Source organism: Candoia aspera, chromosome 2 (genome assembly GCF_035149785.1).
Source record: "Candoia aspera isolate rCanAsp1 chromosome 2, rCanAsp1.hap2, whole genome shotgun sequence".
Taxonomy (NCBI): Eukaryota; Metazoa; Chordata; class Lepidosauria; order Squamata; family Boidae; genus Candoia; species Candoia aspera.
In genome coordinates this window covers 173,003,852-173,025,798 of record NC_086154.1, presented here as the reverse complement: position 1 = coordinate 173,025,798, position 21,947 = coordinate 173,003,852, and the positions used below count along the sequence as shown (strand labels likewise).

General features: G+C 36.0%; 1 protein-coding gene across 5 annotated transcripts in view; it reads left to right on the top strand.

Annotated features, from left to right (window-relative positions):
• NRG1 (neuregulin 1) overlaps positions 1–21,947 on the top strand; it is a 169,025-nt gene that overhangs the window by 39,671 nt on the left and 107,407 nt on the right. For 3 of the 5 annotated variants that reach the window (XM_063294907.1, XM_063294904.1, XM_063294906.1), the window contains exons 3-5: positions 9,049–9,173; positions 17,960–18,010; positions 19,689–19,739. In XM_063294907.1, coding sequence (XP_063150977.1) covers positions 9,049–9,173; positions 17,960–18,010; positions 19,689–19,739 — 227 coding nt within the window. The remainder of the gene's footprint in view (positions 1–9,048; positions 9,174–17,959; positions 18,011–19,688; positions 19,740–21,947) is intronic. The other 2 variants (XM_063294908.1, XM_063294909.1) reach the window with 2 other exon arrangements.

The window sequence follows — 21,947 nt, the reverse complement described above, 5'->3', positions numbered from 1 at the left end:
CTGAACGTTGTCACTGATGTCCCCTCTGAGAGTTTAGCTAGAGGAGAGATTTGAATTATTCTAATATGTATACTTATCTACAGGAAATGAAGATGAGGCCAAATAGATCTACTAGAATCATAAATAAACTGTGTATACCTTTGCTGGTCATTGACCGAATAAATACATATTACTACTACCTTCTAGAACATGACCAATATCTTTTGCATTGTAGTATATTTCCTGGTATATTGTGAGACATGCCTTAACAAATGAATCAATTTGGGAGGACTTATTGAATCTACAGTATTTATTAAATTTACTAGCCTTGATGTTAAATTTCAGTAACAGCTAATATGGTTGTGAAGTTGAGCTTGAAAGTTTGTAGAAAATTCCAAATGGAGTCTGATAACTCAAGAGGCAAGCTGTGAGGTTTTTTTTTTTCCTGGCAAATGGATCTTCAGACCTTATCTTAGATAAACTCTTGCTTATAGCTACAGAACTGAACAAACTCTATAAAATTAGTAGACGTATCTTATATGGATTTCTATTTATTTTTAAAAGCATAGCATATCAACATCATGGTCATAGTTTGAGATTAGATTTCATATCAGTTGAAGATGTGTATGGCCCAAGGGAGGATTACAATCCTGCCCCCCCACCAGCTTCTGCTTAGATGCAATATATTGGAAAACAGAAATGCCCTCAACACACCCTAATTTGTACTTGATTTGTGCTTGAGTCTGAATGGAGCTTGGCTCCTCCTTTGACCTACCCTTTTCCATCCCTTTCTTGAACAATTTTCTGGAAGATCTGTTTGTTGGCAACACACCCAGTTCTGGTTAATGACAGCACTTCTGGATGACAGAAGTTACTTGTGCTTCAACCTAACCCATTTTAGCCAAAAATAACTTTGAGTTCAGGTCATGCTGTTATATAGGCCTGACAAAAACAGTTATAGTACAGAATTCCAAAACACAGTTTGGTTACAAAAGAAATAGTTTTATAAATATCTTAAACAGTTTCCTTTGTCAGGCCTGGTCACCTCATGTGTGCAGCTCCAGTGTGATATGTTTACAAGTTTTCAGTGTGCAGGTGAAAAGCTCAATCTCCTGCTTTCCATTTGGGTGTTTGGTGATACTTTAACACAATTTTCGATTTGCAAGATAAGTGTAAGAGTTATATTAAGTTATTGCCTGCCAGAACAGAGAGCTTCTGCTAGATCAGTACAGCTCTTTTTTGGGGGGGTGGAGGGGTGGGGAAGGGAGGTATGATTTCATTCAAGGTAGTGACATGAAGTAACAGACTAATTATTCTACAAAAGTTATCATATTTGCAAAGGTAGATGCAAAATCTGCTAATTAAGCTTTATGGGATATTCTTCAGTAAAGTCTTTATTTTAAAAAATTATCTTCAAGAACAAAGGAATTCACCTAAGATTTTTCTAGAGTAGAAACATATCAATCATATATTACAGTTCCTACTAATATTTAGACTTCACCTTAATTACAATCTTAAAAGGAGTGGAATGGAAGCTATTGAATCTGTCAGGAGAAAGTAAATTTTCAGTTTTATAATGAACACATTGGAAGTGCCTTCCATATCTTTATAACTTGAAATTGATACAGTCTGGGAACTAACTGAATGTAAAGGCTTTGTATATTTACATATGGTTTAAATTAAACATAATTTAGTATGTTTTAGTTTTATTCATACCAAATTGAGTAGTAAATATTATTTTCACAAAATAAAAAGACAGTTTTTAAAACAATTAACAGTAAACAATAAAAGGGCAATTAAGTACATTTCTGTAGTTGGTGCATCCTGGCTACATCCCTTCATTTCTCCCTCTTAACTTGGTCTTGCTTTTATTTAAGATTCAGCCTGAAGAGATGCTATAGGAAGCTGAAAGCTTTGCTCACTACCATAGAACATATAAGTTCAGTGTCAGGCAAACTTTTTGGGCTGGTGGACATGTACACAATACTGAAAGTCTGTCATACACAAAATGCATAGCATTGTTAGGGGCCTTCCATATTCAGAACATGTTTCTGTGGTAATCATGGCCTTCCACAAAATATCCATTAACCAGAATGCAAGCTAGCCCTCCCTCTAACCCACCAAGATGCTTCCTAGAATTAATGCAGGGGAAGAGGTCACTTCAACAAAAGTACCCACTGAATGCCTGTACTTCTTATATACGGCCCAAAGGATTTTTCTTCTTTTATCCATTCAACTGTGTCCAATTCTCAGAGATTGCCTGGACAAGTCCCTGCAGTTTTCTTGGCAAGGATTTTCAGAAGCGGTTTTCCATTGCCCCCTTCCCAGGGCTGAGAGACAGTGACTGGCCCATGGTCACCCAGCTGGCTTCATGCCTAAGGTGGGACTAGAACTCACTGTCTCCTGGTTTCTAGCCCAGTGCCTTAGCCACTAAACCAAACTGGCTGTCTTGGGAAATATAGTTAATGCTGAATCCTGTCACTTTGCTTTGCACCGTGGCAAGTTCTTGGTTTATTTTTAAAATATATAAAAATAACCTACAAATAAAATCAGTTGGAGCGCATAGCCTGGCCTGGCAGGTATTAAGTGATATGTGCAATATTGCTTGCATCTATATTAGTTGGTCTAATATTAAAGAATGCACTATGTTGTTATTATTTCAGTGTTTTCATATTATACAATTTATTGCATGTTTTCATTATTTTACCTGCACCATAACTTTGTAAAGTAAAATAAGGTGAGGGTTAATAACTATCCCAATTCACCTAGCTATATTTGTTATAAAAGTCATTTACAGACCTCTTGTGCTCATAAGTTGAGCAGTTCAGTTTATTATCGGCCTAACTACTATTGTACTAGAGAAATCTAGTGAGTGTGTCTGATACAGTTTAAAGGAATGGATAGGAATGTATATAGATTGGATGTGAAGTTTAGCCGCCTCCTCCTCATGCATTATTTTTGTTTGAAGATGCAACCTGCTAGCTGAGGGGATTCTGTAAGGCTATCCATAGGAAGCATGTTTTTATTCACTGCATGCATTTATTTTATGTCCTACCATGGTCTCTGATGAAGAGGAAAGAGTATTAGGTATGTTTGCTGCCTTGAGTTATTTGTAAAAATAATAAAGGTGGGATAGAAAACAAACAAACAAATAAATAAAATCTGAAACTCATGCCCTAAAATATAAAGCATATCTTGTGAGTAAGAAATCCACAGTTTCATGCATTTGCTAAGAATACTTACAAAATGTCAATTCATTGTGTATGATCAGTGGCCAGACAATGTTAGATATTTAATGTTAAAATCTTTTCTAAAGTTTGTTTACTCCCATGAGTCTTCATGTGAGGGTACAAGTAAGAGTCCTTTCTATTGTTTCCTAAAATTGTGCATCTATTACAGAATATTTTCTTATTTTAGTGTTTATTTTTCTTTGGTAATTTTGTATTTTCTACAGCATTAAAGTGAACATTTTTGTTCTTTCACAATTCCATTCATATCGCTCACTCCCCCCCACCTTCTCTCTTGCTTGAACCCCTCTAGATATTGGTTAATTACAGTGGGGGAAGAGATAGAAACGAAGTCTGGGCGCTGGCAGAACAAGGCCCTGTCAGTACCCTGGAGAGCACACTACAAGAATTTACAGGAAACCTGTTATTCCACAATTCAATAATGGTCATCTGAGGTTTTGAGAAGTTTACTAGGGCCATGATAACCTACTTAGTTTGACCCTTCTTTCTGCTGACCCTAAATGTAAAAAATACAACTTTTTCTAAAGACTCATTGCCTAGTTAGCTAAGAGATAAGAAAGAGAGATAGCCACAGGTTGGGATTTCATAAAAGGGAGGGCTGACAGCTTCCCTTGAATTGGCAATGACTTGAGGTTCTCCTCTCCATCTCCTTGGTTGGCTCCAAGTCCTGAGGACATGACACTCTCATCTCAGAAGGCTACTTGTTGGACCTCTTAAAATTCAGAAGAAAAACATGTCTTTCTGAATAACAGTATTATTTGAAAATAAGTAAAAGATGGCATGAAAAAAGAATAATTCTCAATTTTTACTTTTGGGTATATATATGTGTTCTTTCCAAAGCAATAATAAATCCAAGTAATTTGTAAGTTGTATTGCCTCCTTCTCCCTCTACATTTGTAGGAGTTCTCCAAATCATTTCTTAAAGTTGCTTCATGTAGTTGGTAACATTAGGGACTACTCAGGAAACATAACACTATGCTTTGCAGTCAGATTTATTTCCTTTTAATTTTTGCTTACAGATAATTATTCGCAAAGGGTCTAAACCAAGAGCAAAAGTTACTCTAGTAACCCTTACATATACATGTAGTATGGACAGCAATCTGACTGAACAAGGTTATATGACAGTTTTCAGTCTTCATTATCTTGGAAAGGTCATATTAACAATTTAGTTGTGAATATTATGGAAAGTGGTGGTGTATTTAAAGTTGGAAGGTGGCTGGCTCTCCACCAAGCTCTGGCTGGCTCTCCACCAAGTTCTCACCCTTCAAGGGTTGTTGTTTTAAGCTCAGATATACACACCAAAAGACTATGGCCCATTTGAATCTGTATAGTCCAAATCTGACTAGTCAGTTATAGCTGTAATACAATACAAATATTGTATTACATTTAGAACCTAGGATGGTCTCAATAGCCTAGGTCTGGGCTTGGCTTTTCCAGCCACATGTTGAAATTAACTTCCTTCCAGCTGGTTTAGCTCCCTTCATCCTAGCTGAGAATTATGAGCCTAGGTAGGAGAAAGTTTTGTCAGATGTGGTTCGCTCATATGTTTTTTCTTAGAAAGTTTTAACCTCACTTGGTCTGAATGAAGCAAGGAAAACTTTAAATAAGTGAGTGAGGATACAGGTACATACAGCCATCTTGATATCACCCCTAAATATTTTTATTTATGTATTTATTTTTATTTATTTTTCCATGGGTACAGAGAATTTTGTTTTAGTAGCTTATTTATAGCACATTACAGTACCAAAACAGTTATAGAAAACCTTGGTCTTGCTCATCAGTTAATAATCTTTGCAGAGCCAATGTGGTGAAGTAATGAGCCACTGTGGAATAAGGAAGCATGGTAGACTTAGGCCAGAGAAGCTCAAGTTCAAATCCTTGTTCAGAGTGATCCTAAGAAAAAGACGTTTTAGATTTACCTCAGTTTCCACAATGTACTTATCCCATTGTAAGTGTAACTGTTATAATGTTAGTGAGGTGTGTTTTTTTAAAAAAAGCATACAGCTCATCAGTTGTTACTTATACCACTTTCTTACCTCCTTATAAGTTAAGAATAGGAAATCAGTGCACTAATATGCTAATGCTTGCTTGAACGTAAAGGTGTGTCTAATACTGTTCTAAAAACTTATATTTGATACTGAATACAAATGGAGATACTAAAGTGAAATTGGTAGACTGGTGCCTCATTTTACCCTTCGGGCTTGTCTCTTGATACCTATTCTAACACAGCTCAAAAGATTTGATCTAAGGTTCTTGTACCTTTCTCATGCTGTAACAAACTTTGGTTCCTAGCCATTCATTGCACCCCAAATCCTTCCCTTTTTAGAAGTGGACCAAATTTAGAAATCCAGCCAGTTTCCTTTGCCTGTAATATCTACACTGTTCTCATTACTGCAGCATCCACTGAACATCCCCTAAGTATTTGAGGGTTTAATGTGTTAGGGTTTTTTTTTTTCATTCAACAGTCCATAGTAGCTTTATAACTCCATCTGGGGTTCCATGTATTTTATCCTGGGATCCCATGTATTGAGGGAGTTAAGCCAATCTGAGGCTGTGTAATATTAACTGAAACAGCATTCTCAGATCCCCACTGCTTCAAAATGTGTTTTAGTCAGGCAGCAATCTATCTGTAAAGAATCTAAAGCACTCCTACCTATTTCTACCAGTCATTCAGTAAAGGAATGGAATAGGTTGTAACAGCGCAAAACATTGTGCTTGCTGTGAGTCTAGTATGGCTTTACAACCAGTATTTGTATTACAGTTACTGGCATATACTGTAAGTATTTTTGTGTTGAGAAAAAAGTTGAAAGAGAAGGGGTTAAAAAAGAATTAAAAGAAGGAAAAAGAATGTATGGCTTTCAAGGGATCTAGAAAATCATAAATGAATGTGGCACCACTTCTATCTCTGTGGTTTAGCAAATACTACTGTTTGCTGTGTGGGCGTAGGAAATGCTAGAAAGCCATTATTGCTACAGTTCTTTTATCTTTGTTCATTTATTAAGTGTTCAGGGAGAAATAGAATAACTTAAACCCTATAGTAATAGCTGTTAGGTAATGAAATTTCCAGATGGGATTGTTTGTGACTGTGGCCAATTTGCCAGTGCTTGCCAGTCTGTAGTCTGCAGACTCAATAACAGTACAGATCCCCATGAGGGAGAGATTCTTTGGGTCATGTATGGAGTCAGTTTGTTCCTTCCTCTGCTGGAGACAGAAAACGTTTGATCCTTTTTGAAGTTGCCAAACCTGTGCTGGGAAGGAGTGGGCTTACCACGTCCTGAGCAGCCTCTTGCAGTAGAATCTCCTCCAAAGCTGGAAAAACATCAATTTTGGAATCTTCACTTTATATAGATATAGGTACATTTTAGCCAGGAATCTGTGCTGGGGTTCATTTCTGTTTTCTTGTATAATTTCTTTAAATCTCTGTACAACGGAGAAAGTTTGAGAGCCAGTGTGGTGTTGTGGTTAAAGCACCAGGCTAGAAACTGGAAGTCCATGAGTTCTAGTCCTTGCTTAGCCACGAAGCCAGCCCTGGGCCTGTCACTCTCTCTCTCAGCCCTAGGAAGGAGGCAGTGGCAAACCCCTTCCAAAAAACCTTGCCAAGAAAACTGCAGGGACTAATCCAGGCAGTCGCCAGGTGTCAAAAACTGACTCAGAGGCACCCCCAGAAAAGGAGGGGGGGTTGGATTTTATGTCTGCCTTGAATGACGTTTGAGGTATGTGCAAGAAGAACTACCTAATGATCTGTGGTAATATCTGGAACACTCTTCCTAATATATTTTCCCAGAGATTCTATGAGAATGCTCCTTTAGTTTGTAAAAAGTTAATACAAACTAAAATAAAGTAAGAAGGAAAAAAGAAAAAGGAAGAAATAAAAGAGAAAGCTAAAGTGCAAAAAAAAGGAAAAGAATAGAAAAGGAAGAAAAAAGATATAAAGAAGTGGCTTCCAATCTTCTTTACAGCAGTTATAAGTACAATTGTAGATTTACCTCTTTCTCTAAAGTTACATTGTGACTCTCTTCTTTCTATAATCTGTCCTATATAATTGTCAAAGCTATAGATAGTAAGTTCATTTTTTTCTGCTTTACACAAAAAGTCTATAAAGGGTTTCCAGTCAGCAATAAACATAGATACTATCTTTTCTCTAATCAGACAGGTCAATTTGGCCACCTCAGCAAGTTCTATCATCTTCACCAACCATTCTTCCATTGTAGGTATTGCCAGATCTTCCCATCTTTGTGCATACAATAATTTCACTGTGGTTATACACACACACACACACACACACACTTCCATGACTTTTTTCCAACTGTTTATCCATCAGTCCCAAGAGAAAAAGTTCTGGATTCAGTTGTATCTTTAAAATCCTCTGAATCAATGTATGCAATTGAACCCAAAATCTTCTAGCTTTTATTTCATTTCCACCAAGCATGGTAAAATGACCCTACTTGTTCATATTTCCAACATAGATTTGAAGTACCTTTATACATTCAGGGTTATAAAATATCTATAAGTTACTAGGAAGATCTGAGAAGGTTGCATTAAATAGTACTGAGCAATGATGATAAAGTGCCGTAATCTATAACTCATCATGGTAGCTGTCTACTTCAGAATTGCAATCCTAAAATTAAGCTATTGTTTTTTAAAAGTTATATCCCTTATGATCATAAAAGATCTGAAAGCACGTAGTTAATGTCTTTGAAAAGCCTCATCCCACTAATAAAGCAGTTCAAGAGTTAAATTGCTGTACTTAAGACTGTCTTACAAGATTTGGCAGTAGCTAGAAATCTTAACAGATCCAAACAAAGTTAAGCGGGGTTGGCCATGGTTAGTATCTGCATGAGAGACTGCCAAACACTCTCAGGGTTATAGCCTAAACTGGGAGATTAAAACAACAGCAGAAGAAGGAATGACAGTCCATATCTGAACTATTGCCAAGATAAATAAGTAGATGTATCCATAAAGCCATAGGAGGGGGTGTTGAGCTCAACTCAGATTAAGTTTTTATCTCTTACTGTTAAGATGGTTCTATTTTTTAAAACAGGACCTAAATATTTGATTATTTTAATTATTTGAAGCGTTTTACCTTGCCCAGTCAAAAAGGCTCTTAGAGTTACTTACAAAGTTTAACAACAGGACATTTTGTGCTCAGATATTCACATTAAAAGAGGATAAGCAAAGAGAACAGAACTGGAAAAAGAAACTGTTTTTTAGCTCCAACTTCTAATGATCCACTAGAATAGGCAATTGAAGGCTAGTCTTGCATTAAAGACAATAGATTATCCCAGCCTTTCTCAACCTTTTGACCCTGGAGGAACCCTTGAAATATTTTTCAGGCCTCGGGGAACCCCTGCACATTCAGGCTCAAATATAGGCCAGAAGTTACAAAATTATTATATTCGTTTAGTATGTAGGCCTGTATATATGCATTAACAGTGTTCTTCAACTAAAAATGAAGGATGAAACTTACCTCTTTAATGTGAAGTTGCCCAAATTTGAAATAATTTTTTAAATAAATCGTGATCTCCCAGGGAACCCCGAGTGACCTCTTGCGGAACCCTAGGGCTCCACGGAACCCTGGTTGAGAAACCCTGGATAATCCTTTCCCCACCCGTTTTCCTCTGCTATCAAATCTACAATAGGAAAATGTATATCATTATTATATTATGTTGTGTATATTATTTGTCTTATGAACGTGGCTGCTCTGTTTCTCCAGTAAAGAAGGAACAAACCTAAGAAGTATTTTTTGTGTGCATTTGTTTCTTTCAGTGCATTATATTCATGCATATAATGATGTAATACTTACTCAATCTTCTTTCCTTAGGACATTCTCAGAACTCCGCATTACTAAAGCTTCATTGGCTGATGCTGGGGAATATACATGTAAAGCGAGCAACAGATTTGGGGATGACAGTACTAAAGCTCGGGTAATCATTACAGACACCAGTGGTAAGATGTGGTTCATTTTTTAATAGAATTGTTACAAATAAAATGAATTGTTACAAGAATTGGTATAAAGATCCTGTAATATATCTACTTAAGGGCATAGGTACTCAAACTAAAGTGAAGTGAAAATATTTAGGTTTATCATTTAATGGATAATTTAAAGGCCAAATGTAAGTAGAATTTCTAAATAATATGATACAACATTGAAAAAAAATGGGTAATAATGCTTACACTGGGAACTTCTTTCAAGTCATTTGAATACACCCCACTTAACATAATTATTGTTTTCAGTTTAGTTATGAAAACTACATCTTTTTATAGTATATAATCATATTTATTTTATTCCTCAGATAAATAATAAAACTCTTATCTGTTTTTGCTTATATGTGAGCTCAATCTAATATCTGGCCCATTAAAATGTCATATTCAGCTACCGACTGCACTTGCCTCACTGTTTTCTAGTCAGCAAAAAAAGAAGAAATTCATCTTTTTTGCATATGGGAACTTGTCCAGTTTACTATCCTCATTAGACAGATTACTGCAATACGCTTACATGAAATTTATATGGAGTTGTTAAATGCATTAATTTCTCTTGAGCCCTGTAATTTAGATTTGTGATTTTAAGGTGCAGAAAACAGAAAATCAAAAAATAGTTCTCTGTAAATGAAAATACATACATACTTACATACATTTATCCTATATGTTCTGCTGTATTTTTCATAGCAGATACGCAAATTGCTGTTTACTCCATCAGCATGCATAATCTTTGTAACAGATACTTCTGGTTATGAGCCACCAGATGATTATATATTTTGCCATATTGTTTCCTAAAGCAGACAAACTCAGATGTATTGTCCATTCGCCATTAAATGAAAGAAACAAAAATGGAAAAGTATTGTGTTGTGCTACTTTAAATTCTGAATTAAAGTGTTCCAGATTTTTAAAAATTATGCTAAAAAGCAAAAGATGATATATTTATGTGCAGATTATATATTTATAGAGTTATAGATTTAATTATAGTTCATAAAGTTGGTATTAGAATCTTTTATCTCTATAATGCTACTTGTTCTATATTCCCTTGACAGTTGATGGTATAAACTTTATGTTAAAATATTATTTTAAAGAGATTTAAAAATTAAGGGATTTTAGAGGCCCATGAGAATCTTTGCAAAGTGATTTGAGGCCAAAAACTTCTTCCTAGCATCTACCTACCATACTTGGGTGGTATATCCTAGAAAGGGTCATTTAAAGTTTTAATTGTCAAAAACAGCACTTTGAATGAAATAAGAAATGTTTTAGAAACCAATGAAGATAGCAAAGCATTAGTATAATATGTCCAGGTGACCTATTCCCAATTCTAGCAGTCCATTTTTAAATTATGCTAGACTTTGGAGGCCATTTTCAAAGGTTCGTTTCCAGTGTAATAACCAAAAAATCCAGCCTGGAAGTTTCAGGACATAGATCAACTGAGGCCATAGTACGTTCCATATTACCCTGAGCTGACAAAAACTGTCCCAGGCTGCTTGACACTGTATGGCAGAATTGCATCAATGAGCACCCCTTTCTGTATTCCTTTACAGAGAATATAAGCTCAGCAAATATATAGAAATAATTGCTTGTAGTACCACCTCTTGTATCTGTTGAGTCTCATTTTATTGGCTGGCATTAACTCTGTTTTACAGAGATTTGATACTGGCAATTCTTTCCCAGCTCTTTTCAAACTTTCAAACTATTTTATACATTAATGAAGCTAATAAAGTTTTTCATATCTACGTGATCATATAGAACTGTATGGGAATTAGTTATGCAAGAGCAGCTCCTCTATCATTCTGGTTAGAGAGGAATTGTTTCCTTTAAAAAAAAACTAGAATTATTAGTATTAGGAGATAAGTTTTAGAATAATAATCAGGGTACTCTTATTCAAAACTAAGTATATTAAAATATCTGAAAAATTGACAGATACTTTATGTAAAAAAAAGTCACAGTAAATCACATGAAAAAACATTACTGTTAAGTTCTACTGTTATACTATTGTTATATTGGAATACCAATTTATGAGTATTGAAATAATGGATTAAACAGCTTTTTATATTTCCCTGTAACTGGCCTAAGTTCCCATGCATATATGAACAGGCTGCCCATAAATCAGCACAGTTTCACACTTGAAATGGCTTTAGCAGTTTCGAATGATATCCCAGAGACTCGAGACTCAGCCAGACTACAAGGGTGAAGTAATGACTCAGATAAATGGGTACATGTTTGGACACAAGGATATTCCTGTACTCTACTCCAGCTGAAAGAATGGGGAAAAGATCACAGAGTGTATGAAAATTCTTATTGCAAGACCTAAATATAAGGCGTAAAATTCCAGCAGAGTTCGCTAACCAATTCTTACAATGAAATTATAAGGGTGGTTTAAATCACATTTTGAAGCCCTGAGTGAGTACTGGGGATATTATATCTTAATAAAAAGGACATAAGCACTGAGAAATGCATTTCAGCAAGATGAAGTTTTTGATGGCATAAATACCAGATAGCATATTGGATGTTGGCAACAGAAGGGGCTTCAATAAAAGTTAATTTATTTTCCAATGTTGTATAACTTGTCCTTTGGTACAAGCAGAGCAAATGTGTTACATCAGTATGAAAAAATAGCTAGCATCCTGTATTTCATTACCGTGTAAGGGAGGAAGAAGAGGTGGTTCTGTGTATGGGGACTGGATGCATGATGAGAACAGTTATTGAGAACTGAGAACTGTGTAATCCTTTCCCATCATGACTCAGGTTTATTGTAAGTTTGCTGGGAAACATTCAATAATAAAGCTGCATTACATATCTGATAAGAAATATATTAAAACTGTATAATGTTTTGTAGGTCTTGATTATATAAAATAAGAGTAGGCAAACTTTTTTTAGCCAAGGACACATTTAGAGTTTTTTGATACTGTGTTGAAATCCTGAAAAGATGGGAGACTTCCCTATTTACAAAATGGTTGCCATGGTAGGCGTTGCTAGTTACAAAGCACCCATTTATAAGATGATTGATTAGTGATGCTCTCTGCAATCTCAGTGGAGCATATGCAGCATTTAAAGACTTTGCTGCAAATCAACATGATGATAGCAGCTGGTGATTTGATTTGTAGCATGTTGGTTCCCATATAATTTCTTTTATAGTTAAAAGAATCTTTAGAAAATATTGAGTGGAGGAAGGACTCTGATGGGCACCATTGAAAGTGTCAGAGCACAATAGAAGGGTACCATATTGTCTACCCCTGCTATAAAGGTGTATCTGTTGTTTTATATTTTGCCATTGCAAAGTGTGCATTTTGGGGGGGGTGGAATTTGGCTGTAATACTGTTCTGCTTGCCATCGTTAGCATGGGTAACCCATACTGCTTCTGCTAGTTGTATCCTTCAACGTCTTATTGGACATGTTCAAAATTTTATACAATGTTTTAAAACTAATTCCAAAGAAGTGAACAGAGAAAGAGGAAGAGATGGAAAAATTTCAAAAAGACTTAGGCTAGAACAATGGGTGGAAATACATAGAATGAAATTTAACAGGGACAAATGTAAAGTCATGCATTTAGACAAGAAAAATAAAAGACGCATGTACAAAATGGGGAAAATCTGGCTTAAGAGCAGCACATGTGAGAAGGACTTGAGTGTACTAGTGGATCTCAAGGCCAATTGTCCCAAACAGTATAATGGAGCTGCAAAGAAGCCCAACATTTTGAGAAGCATTAAGAGGAGCATAGAGTCCAGACTGTGGGAAGTAATTACCCCACTCCACTTGGAATATTGTATTCAGTTCTGCACACCCTAGTTTAAAAAAGACATTGATAAACTGGAGAAGTCCAGGGAAGGGCTACCAAGTTGGTGTAAGGATTGGAAACCAAGTCCTATGAGGAAGGGTTAAAAGACCTAGGTACTGTATGGGTAGCATGCAGAAGAGAAGGTTGAAAGGGGACATGACAGCAGTCATACTATAGAGGGTCCATACTTAATCTCACTTGCTCCAGAGGATAAGACTAAAACTAATGGGATGAAATTTCAAGGATATGGATACAGATTAGAAATTAGAAAGAACTTGACAGTAACAGCTGTCAGTTAATGGAACAAGTTACTGCATGGAGTGGTTTCTTTCCCTTCACTAGAGATTTTCAAACAGAGGCTACATCTATTTGGGATGGTGTAGTGAATCCTGCAATGTGCAGAGTGTTGGACTTGATGAGCTCTTAGGTCACTTCCAACTCTATGATTCTATGATTTTACCATTAAACTAATATTGTATTGGCTGCTTGGGAACAGAAAATACGGAACAATTTGGGCATACTTGTGCAAGACTTGGTTTTGAATGGGTCTTTTTTTTTTCTTACTGACCTGGAAGTCAGTAGCAGCATCTTCGTTCCAGAAGAATGACTATAAAAATTAAGGAAGTAACTCATACCCATTGCATTGCTTCCTTTATAAGAACTGTGCTTTCTGTGCTGCTCTTTCCTGCCCTCCATTTCTTTGTCCCCTTTCAAAACATTTCTACCAACAGACAATAATCATCAAGCCCTACCTTTAAAAAAAATGTGTTATGCAATCAATTTCATTTCCCCCCATAAGTGGGAAGGTTTTTCACCCTTATTCACCATCATAGTAGATCCCCCAAAGGTGATTGCCCTATAGTTCTCCTGTGGTAGCAATGCTGATACTGATGTGCTGCAATGTTTTGTTTGTTTCACTTCTAGAAGGCTGGATGTGGTTCCTGAACTATTTTCATTATTTAGCCATGTTTTCTTCTTTCTTTAATGGTTATATTGTTGACTAAGATCTAGTTTTGCTGCCTCAGTCACTCTCAAATAATATAATAATTTAAAAACCAATTAATAGAATAAATCAAAGGCCACATTTATGTATTTTTAAGACTATTAAGTCCTCTGTCCTTAAATTATTAGAGCACTTTTTTCATGTTACTTTACTCTGCTTAAAAATGCAGTTCTCCTTGGGAGAGTGTAATTGAGGTCAGAAAAGATGTGTGGAACTTCTCCAGGAGAATGATATAAATAGCAAACGATAGGGATTGGTTATATTTATGCTAATTGTTTTTTTCTGCAAACTAATTTTGTCTCCACCTTGTTGTGTGAGCTTTGTTGAATATTAAGTGTCTTATACCCTAATGAAGAGCACTGATAACATTTTGTATAAGTGAAGAAGAACATTTTCAGATAGGTGTGCCATACATAAAACAGAAAGTTTTACTTAGACTTTCAGATGATTAGTATTTAAAAAAAAATCCTGAGGTACTGTATTTCCTATTGCTTCCACTACTTCTCTAGAAGTACTTTAGTTTACCCACTCACACATACATATACAGACGTGTGTACAGCATTTTGTATTTTATTTGAGAGAAATATGACCTTTCCCCCGATGAACTTGTTTCTTTATTTTCAATGGACTTCAGTTAGATCTAGACAGATTACTTAAATCCCTTTCCCTCTTCCAGTTCTAAGACTTCATAGGTATGAACTTTAATTTGTGTCAGTGGGCATATACTTGGGAAGTGGATCATTAGTTCCTCCTAAACTGTCCTAACAGCCAGGAACCACGCTGAGACAAGGAACAGGTCTCTAGTGTTTTATTGTTGCTACATAACAGGAAAATCCTAACAAACTGAAGAAGCGTGGGAAAAACCCAGACATATAAACCCCAAAGACTAAGGCGGGCCCGATCTGTGTCTCTTTGAATGGCCACCTAATTCCTCAGTACTACGCATGCGCTTTACAGCCTGGATGGGAGCCCCCTGCTCGCCATCCTCACTCATGACATAAACTGCTTGGGGAACAAAAAATATGCTGGCAAAAAGGCAATAGAAATAATATTACAATTTCTATCACAATTTCTATATAAGCTTAATTTGAGGGCATACGAACAACCCCTAGAAATCCATTATATGACAGATGCCTGATTTGTTGTTATCTCACTTGTGTAAATCATCTGGTAATTTTTCAAGTTGTTTTCTTCATATATGTTTGTTTTTAAATGGTTTGACAGCTTGTTTGGATTTTTTTAAAAAAATGCTAATTGTCATTTGAAATTAATAAATGCATTAGAATTCGTAAACAGTTATTAACAGGAACCCGAGCATGGAGACCATCCGCTACTTGACAACTTGAACAGACGGGAGTTGTTATTATTCCAGGAGCCAAACCTGCTGAGTTTCCAGTGTGAACAAAGAACTTTTTTTTTCTTTTTAATCCCTCTTGACTGTCTACATCTATGTTGTCTATGGATTGTGCTTAATATTCAGGCAATGATTAAATCTTTCAGAAGTTTTATGTTTCTGTTTTCATTTTCATCATCTTTTGAACAAAAAATATACATGCATTCCTTCCACTCACCATTTTACCTGGAGGAGGAGGAGGAGGAGAAATATGGAGGAATATTTCTTATTTCCAGAGTGGTATATAGATTTTCAGTAAAACATTGAAACATGGGTTTTATAAGAAGTATGTCATTATTCTTAACAAGAGATTAAATAGGACAGTGTGACTCCATATTTTCTAAAGTTTGGCAAACGTTTAGATGGCAACTATAGTTCCTTCCAGAAATCTTACTGCCATCTGCCATTGCCTTTGGCAAGCATTAAAACAAGCAGTGCACTTCAAGTAATTTCTTCCTGTTGTCTGTTTATCTCATTCCCATTTTCCTGGATGAAGCCAAAAGATTATTTTTTCCGAGCTGTAAGCAACTACAGTGTGATAATCTTCTCCCTATCTCAGAATCTACATAGCTTTGAAAACTTTAGTGATGTTGATACAATATTGTAGATGTGTCCTGTCAATTTTTTTGTAACGTCTTCCCTAATGAAGAATTTTGAAGATATCAGAAGCTTACCCACTGTTTTGTGACATTTTGGTTATTCCTAATAAAAATACAAGTCAGCTATGAATTTTGGATTTTATACCTCTGAGTTCACTAATACTTAAAATAGCTCTGTAAGGAACAGATCTTTGATTAATTAAAGTAGTAGTATCCTGCCTTTGTACCTACATGGATCTTCAAGTTAGCTCATAACAAATGTTTGAACGTCTTCCTTTCCAGTGATGGATCTTAAATTACATGTTGGGGGCCTATTAGTTCACATCTCTCATCCTTTTCCATCCACAATAGATTCTCCTCTTCAAAGTATTCTGGAGAATATCTTTACAAAAATTGTGGGGTGGGCATTGGTTAAACATGTGGTCTGAAGAATTTGACAAGTGCTTTTGGAAAGTCTGATTTCTTGTCTTTCTCTAAAAGCAAGACCTCACTATGCTATCAGTTTGGACTTAATGGTGACAAAAATTGTGTTGTTTATGCATTTGAAAAAGAATAATGAAATCTCTGATTCATTCAACGTTTAGTAGAAAAGACTGTTTCTTTAAGAAGCAAAGCAGGTAGTGCTTTGATTTAATTATGAGACTGTTATTCCACTGAGAGATTTTCCTTAAACTGTGATTAAAAAGGATAAATGCTTAAGCAGCTAAAAGTAATGACATTCTGCTAGGAAGAGATGTAGGGATGCAATAGTGAGTGTTATTCCTTTAAAACCGTTGAAATATAGTTTCTAAATTGTATTCCTGAGACTGGTATAGCAATATTCTACACCAGTGACAATCCTAAGGATGGTCACTCTGAACAATCCTTAAAGGATGTTCCTCATGTAGAACACATTACAATAATGGGCATGGGAATGAACTACCCTCTCAGAGTTGCTGACAGACTAGTCCCAACCAGTTAAAAGCGTTCCAGGCCACTGGGGCTATTTGAGCATCCCTTGAAGAAAATGTATCATGGAGTCCTCCCAAGTTCCTACCTATTCCCAAGTTCCTACCTATCCCAGCATACCAACCTCAGAGCTCCATCTTGTTGGGATTCTGATTGAAATTACTAGCCCTCATCCTGCAGACTCTGGTCTAGAACCTATATATGCCCATCTAAATCTGAGGAGGAGTAATAAAGCATGGTTAGAAATTCCCTGATAACTTCACCCAATGGCTTCATACCAACATTAAACAGCAGAAAGGACCAATCTGACAATATTCTGTAGTATCTTAATAACTGTGAAGCCACCAGAACTTTCCCATTATTGGTTTCTGCAACTAATCAATCATGGCTATCCTTTCATTCTTATTTCGTTTGACTACTATACTCTTTACTCATTTCATATTGAAATGTGACACTGTAATATCCCTAGAGATATGTCAGTTATACATCAAGATGCCCAAGTATCTACATGTGCAGATTTCATAAGTCAACTGAAGCTTTATGTGTGTTCCACATGACACCGAGAGAAAAAAAATATCTCTGAAATCAGATATTAAGATTACTCTTTCTGGTACCATTTTTCACTAGAAAAGGTTATTAAAATCTGCTACTTTTACCTAAATTAAATCTTTTCAATTATGTAATTCATGGTATGTAATAGAAAAAAGTATTAATTTTGCTCTACATACTGAATGAGAGGCCCACAGAAATATAGATCTTAGCCTACGTCACCCAAGAGGAACTACTTACTCACTTCTTGCAATACCTTTCAAAATTTTGTTTTTTCTAAATAATAAAAAAAATTACCAATAATTGAGAATAGTAATAGTTTCACTATATCTGAGATCACTAGTAATAAATTTTAATTACATTAGAAGATTAAGTTATATTTTCTCTTGTTTTTCCTGTAATTTCATCAGACCATCATCTTATACACATGGCAGTTCACTGACATGTGTAGCCGCTTCTGATTCCTGCTTTTGTTTTTTGCAGAACCCACGGGCATGGTACCAGTTTTGACAAAAGGAGTAAATGCATCCTCACGTAAGTCAAGTTGAATAGTTTGCCTCCTTAAAGTTAATTCTACAGATTCAGGTTTTTCCTCAGCCTTTCTCTGCAACTTTATACTTTGGATAGAGTTTAGACATGTCATAGGAAAAATGCAATTGTATCCTGGATCTATATTTATGAGTTATTCAATGAATATACAGATCTCAACTGGAATTTAGTCTCTTTCTCATCTCTAAAGATGCCCTTAAATTATCTGTTGCAGCAGCCAGTTACAAGTTGCAACCTGCTAGGTGTTCATCCTTTCTTTGTCTTCCTTGACAAGATATTTTCTTTTTGGCATGGGCTATTAATGCCTCTCATTTCCTCTACCATTGCATGCATCCTCTAGTAACTTGATAATGCTGAACTATAGTATTTCAATAGGAGCTGCTGTTAGATTTAGTAATCTATTCCTTATATAGCTTATGTTGCACATCTTGGATTATATTTGCATTTTTAAGCTTCCTTTTTTACAGAATCATTTAGATCTGTCACTATGGTATCCCCTTATGCTGCTTTTTTGAGAGATGACCTACATTATTTACAATGGGGCTACATTTGTGGTTTTTAAACTGTACACTTAGAATGTCTTAAAGACAGGTTCCACTCCCTGACAGCCATCTTTTATGCTCATATTGCATGCTTCTGCTTGTTCTGTTCATCTGTCACATTTATGGCACAACAGAATGATGAATGCTGCATCCCTTTAGCTTTTCTGAGACTCTTTTGTCTAACACTGGCTTGTTCTAGAGCAGAGCACGTGGCCTTCTGAATGCATGTTAATTTTAACCAGATTTTGGCATGTGACTAGTTTTTGCATTTCATAAAGGACATCCTCTGTCTTGTCTTTCCTGTGGTTCAGTCTCCCATATCAGACTGAAAATTCAGTCAATCCTGGTTTTATTTCTCTTTACTTCAGCTGGTTATCAGATTTGAACTTCGTCAATTTGTCAAGATAATTTCCTTCCATTTGGTTTTTTTTACATGGATTCGAACTATCTTCATAATAGGAGTGTGTGTTAATCAGCCAATATTCAATTCAAATGTGCAATTCAATTTGAAAAGGTGATTTCATTGAATCACTTTTGAATCAATTCCTTGGATGCCCATAGTCTCTAATTATTTAAATGTTCTTGAAGTTATACCCACCATTACGAAGTATCTTTAAACTTCTCTCATTGTTTAGCACTTTGCTCCTAGTATAGATTTTTCCAAAAGCAGTGCTTGTCATGAATTCTTTGCAGATGTTGAGTCATCTAACACCTGAATTTTCTTATGTAACTCAGAATCTTCATGTCAAAAATCTAGCCAGCAACTATATTTATTTCTAGTACTTTCTACCAATGTAGTAATAAAGTGGTCCTTCTAAACCCTTCAATTAAGGGATATCCTATCATGCTGGTACAAACAGTTAAAAACATTTTCCCTAATTCTGCTAGTTTCTTCCAAGAATAGAGGAGCATTTTAAAATTAATTTTTGCTTTAATGAGTTATTCTTGATATGCTTAGGACAAAATGTAGTTCCTTTGTAGCTCCCTGCTATTCAAAGCTGCTTTTTCATCCACTTTCCCCAAAGAATTTGCCTTTCTTAAGAAGACAAAACTTTAAACTCCACCTCAAATGGATAGGACTTCCCCATCACTATTACCATGTTGCTTTCTGTGTATTGCAGAACTCATAAACAAGATTTCTGCCTCTACTGAAGGAACGAATACGTCTTCTAGTAAGTATATAGTATTAGCAGTCTTCATGAATGCAACATACCTCTTTTTGTTTCAGTAAGTAAACAAAATATATACCGATTCCTGGGATACAAAACTCATTCCAAAAAGAGTAAGACTTTTTAAAACCACCTTCCCCAACCAGTGGCCTTCAGATATATATTTTTATTGCCACTCCCATAATTCATCTAAAATATGGCCATAAATGTGTCGATCACATCTTAAGCTGAAACTCATCACATCTGGAAGGCATAAGATGCCTTCCTTTTTTTCGTTCTTTCCATTCTCAAAAAGTTTTTTTTTTTCCAGAGCAGAATTATTTCATTGGGTTTTCTGCCAAAACCTTAAAGCAGATTGTGGAAGCTGTAATTATTGATGTTTCTGGCCCCAGAATATGCAAATAATCCTAGCATTTAGATAATCAGGTAATCTTTTTACATAACTGGAGAGCACAAAATAATCCCATATTGGAAGAATGCCTGTGTTGAAGGTTAAAAACATCACTTCTTCATTGTAGCATCAGATTGTGAAGGATCTAAGGACATTCTTCTTTGTAACTACACTATGCTGTGCATACTATACTATGCTTCAAGAAGGTGTTCTTCACTCATACCAATGTGCTTTGTGAAATGACTCTTTTGACTGCTTTGGATAGCCCTAATAATAATGCCAGTAATACTAAGATGACATACATACATACATACATACATACATACATACATACATACATACATACATTTATTTATCATATGGTACATTCACATCACAGTTCAATAGAATAAAAACACAGGAGATAAAATACAAGATATAAAATATAGAGTGTAAAAATTATAGACAAATGTCTAGATTACAAATATAATTTTTTGCTTCATTTGTCACAGCCAGGAAATCGGCGAAATCTCCATTATCGGCTCTATTTTGGCACTCTGTCACTATATGTTGGATAGTTTGTTTTTCAGCCTCACGGTCACAGTTCGGTGATGTCATTTTGCCCCACTTATAAAGGACATCAGCGCATCTGCCATGGCCCATGTGGATTCTGTTCAATGTTGTCCATATTGCACAGGGCTGATCAAATCCAGATGGTTTCTCTGAGATGCAGGGAAATGACCTTCAACATTGTGGAGGACAACAGCCAATACTGTTTCCCCATATTGTGGATGTTGAAGTCACCTTCTACAAGTGATTTAGCAGTTGAAATGGCTGGATGTCTAGATCTCAGCCTATTTCGTTCCAGGCAGGTTATGTCTCTCAATATTGACAGCTGGGGGTTATCAATAATCTTCTGGCATTCTTGAAGGGGGGCATTTTTCCTTCTTACATCCGGGGGTGGTATATGACTCAGAACAGGCAGCCAGTATGTGGGAGTAGATCGTATTGTCCCACTGACGATGCGCATTGACTCATGCAGCTGTGCATCAATCCTACTTGTGTGCAGACTGTTAAGCCACGCTGGGGCACAATACTCTGCTGCTGAGCACACCAAGCTGAGTGGAGACACAACGTGTCCACTGCTGAACTCCAACTAGTGCTACATAATTTATGTAAGATGTTATTTCTGCTTCTAAGTTTGGCGGCAGTCTTCATCAGATGTTCTTTATAGGAAAGCGTCCTATCTAAAGTAACCCCGAGGTACTTGGGGTGCATGTTGTGATTAAGTCAATTTCCCTTAAATCTTACATTAAGCTCTCTGCCTGCTGATATATTACAGAGATGGAAGCATGTGACTTCCATCTTGGTTGGGTTAGGCTGTAACCTCCACTTACAGAAATATTTATCCAATATTTCTAAGTCAGTAGTAAGAACATCTTCAGTTGTCTCAAAAGATTTATGTTGGGTGGCTATAGCCCAGTCATCTGCATAGCCAAACTTCCTGGACCTTGTATAAGGTATGTCGACTACGTATAGGTTAAAGAAAAGGGGTGCAAGAACTGAACCTTGCAGTAAGCTGTTATTTAGTATTTTAGGGACACTAATATCCTCTCCCATTGCTACAAAAAAGTTCTTCCAGCAAGCATATTATCAGTAAGTCGAATAGTTTTTTGACGTGGGATTTCTTGTATTAATTTATATAACAATCCATGTCTCCATACTGTGTCATATGCTGCAACTATAAAGGCAACTGACTTTTTTTGCTTCGCCTGATATCCTGCTTCTATATAGGTTGTTAGTGAAAGCACTTGGTCGATGCAACTTCGGGCAGGTCGGAA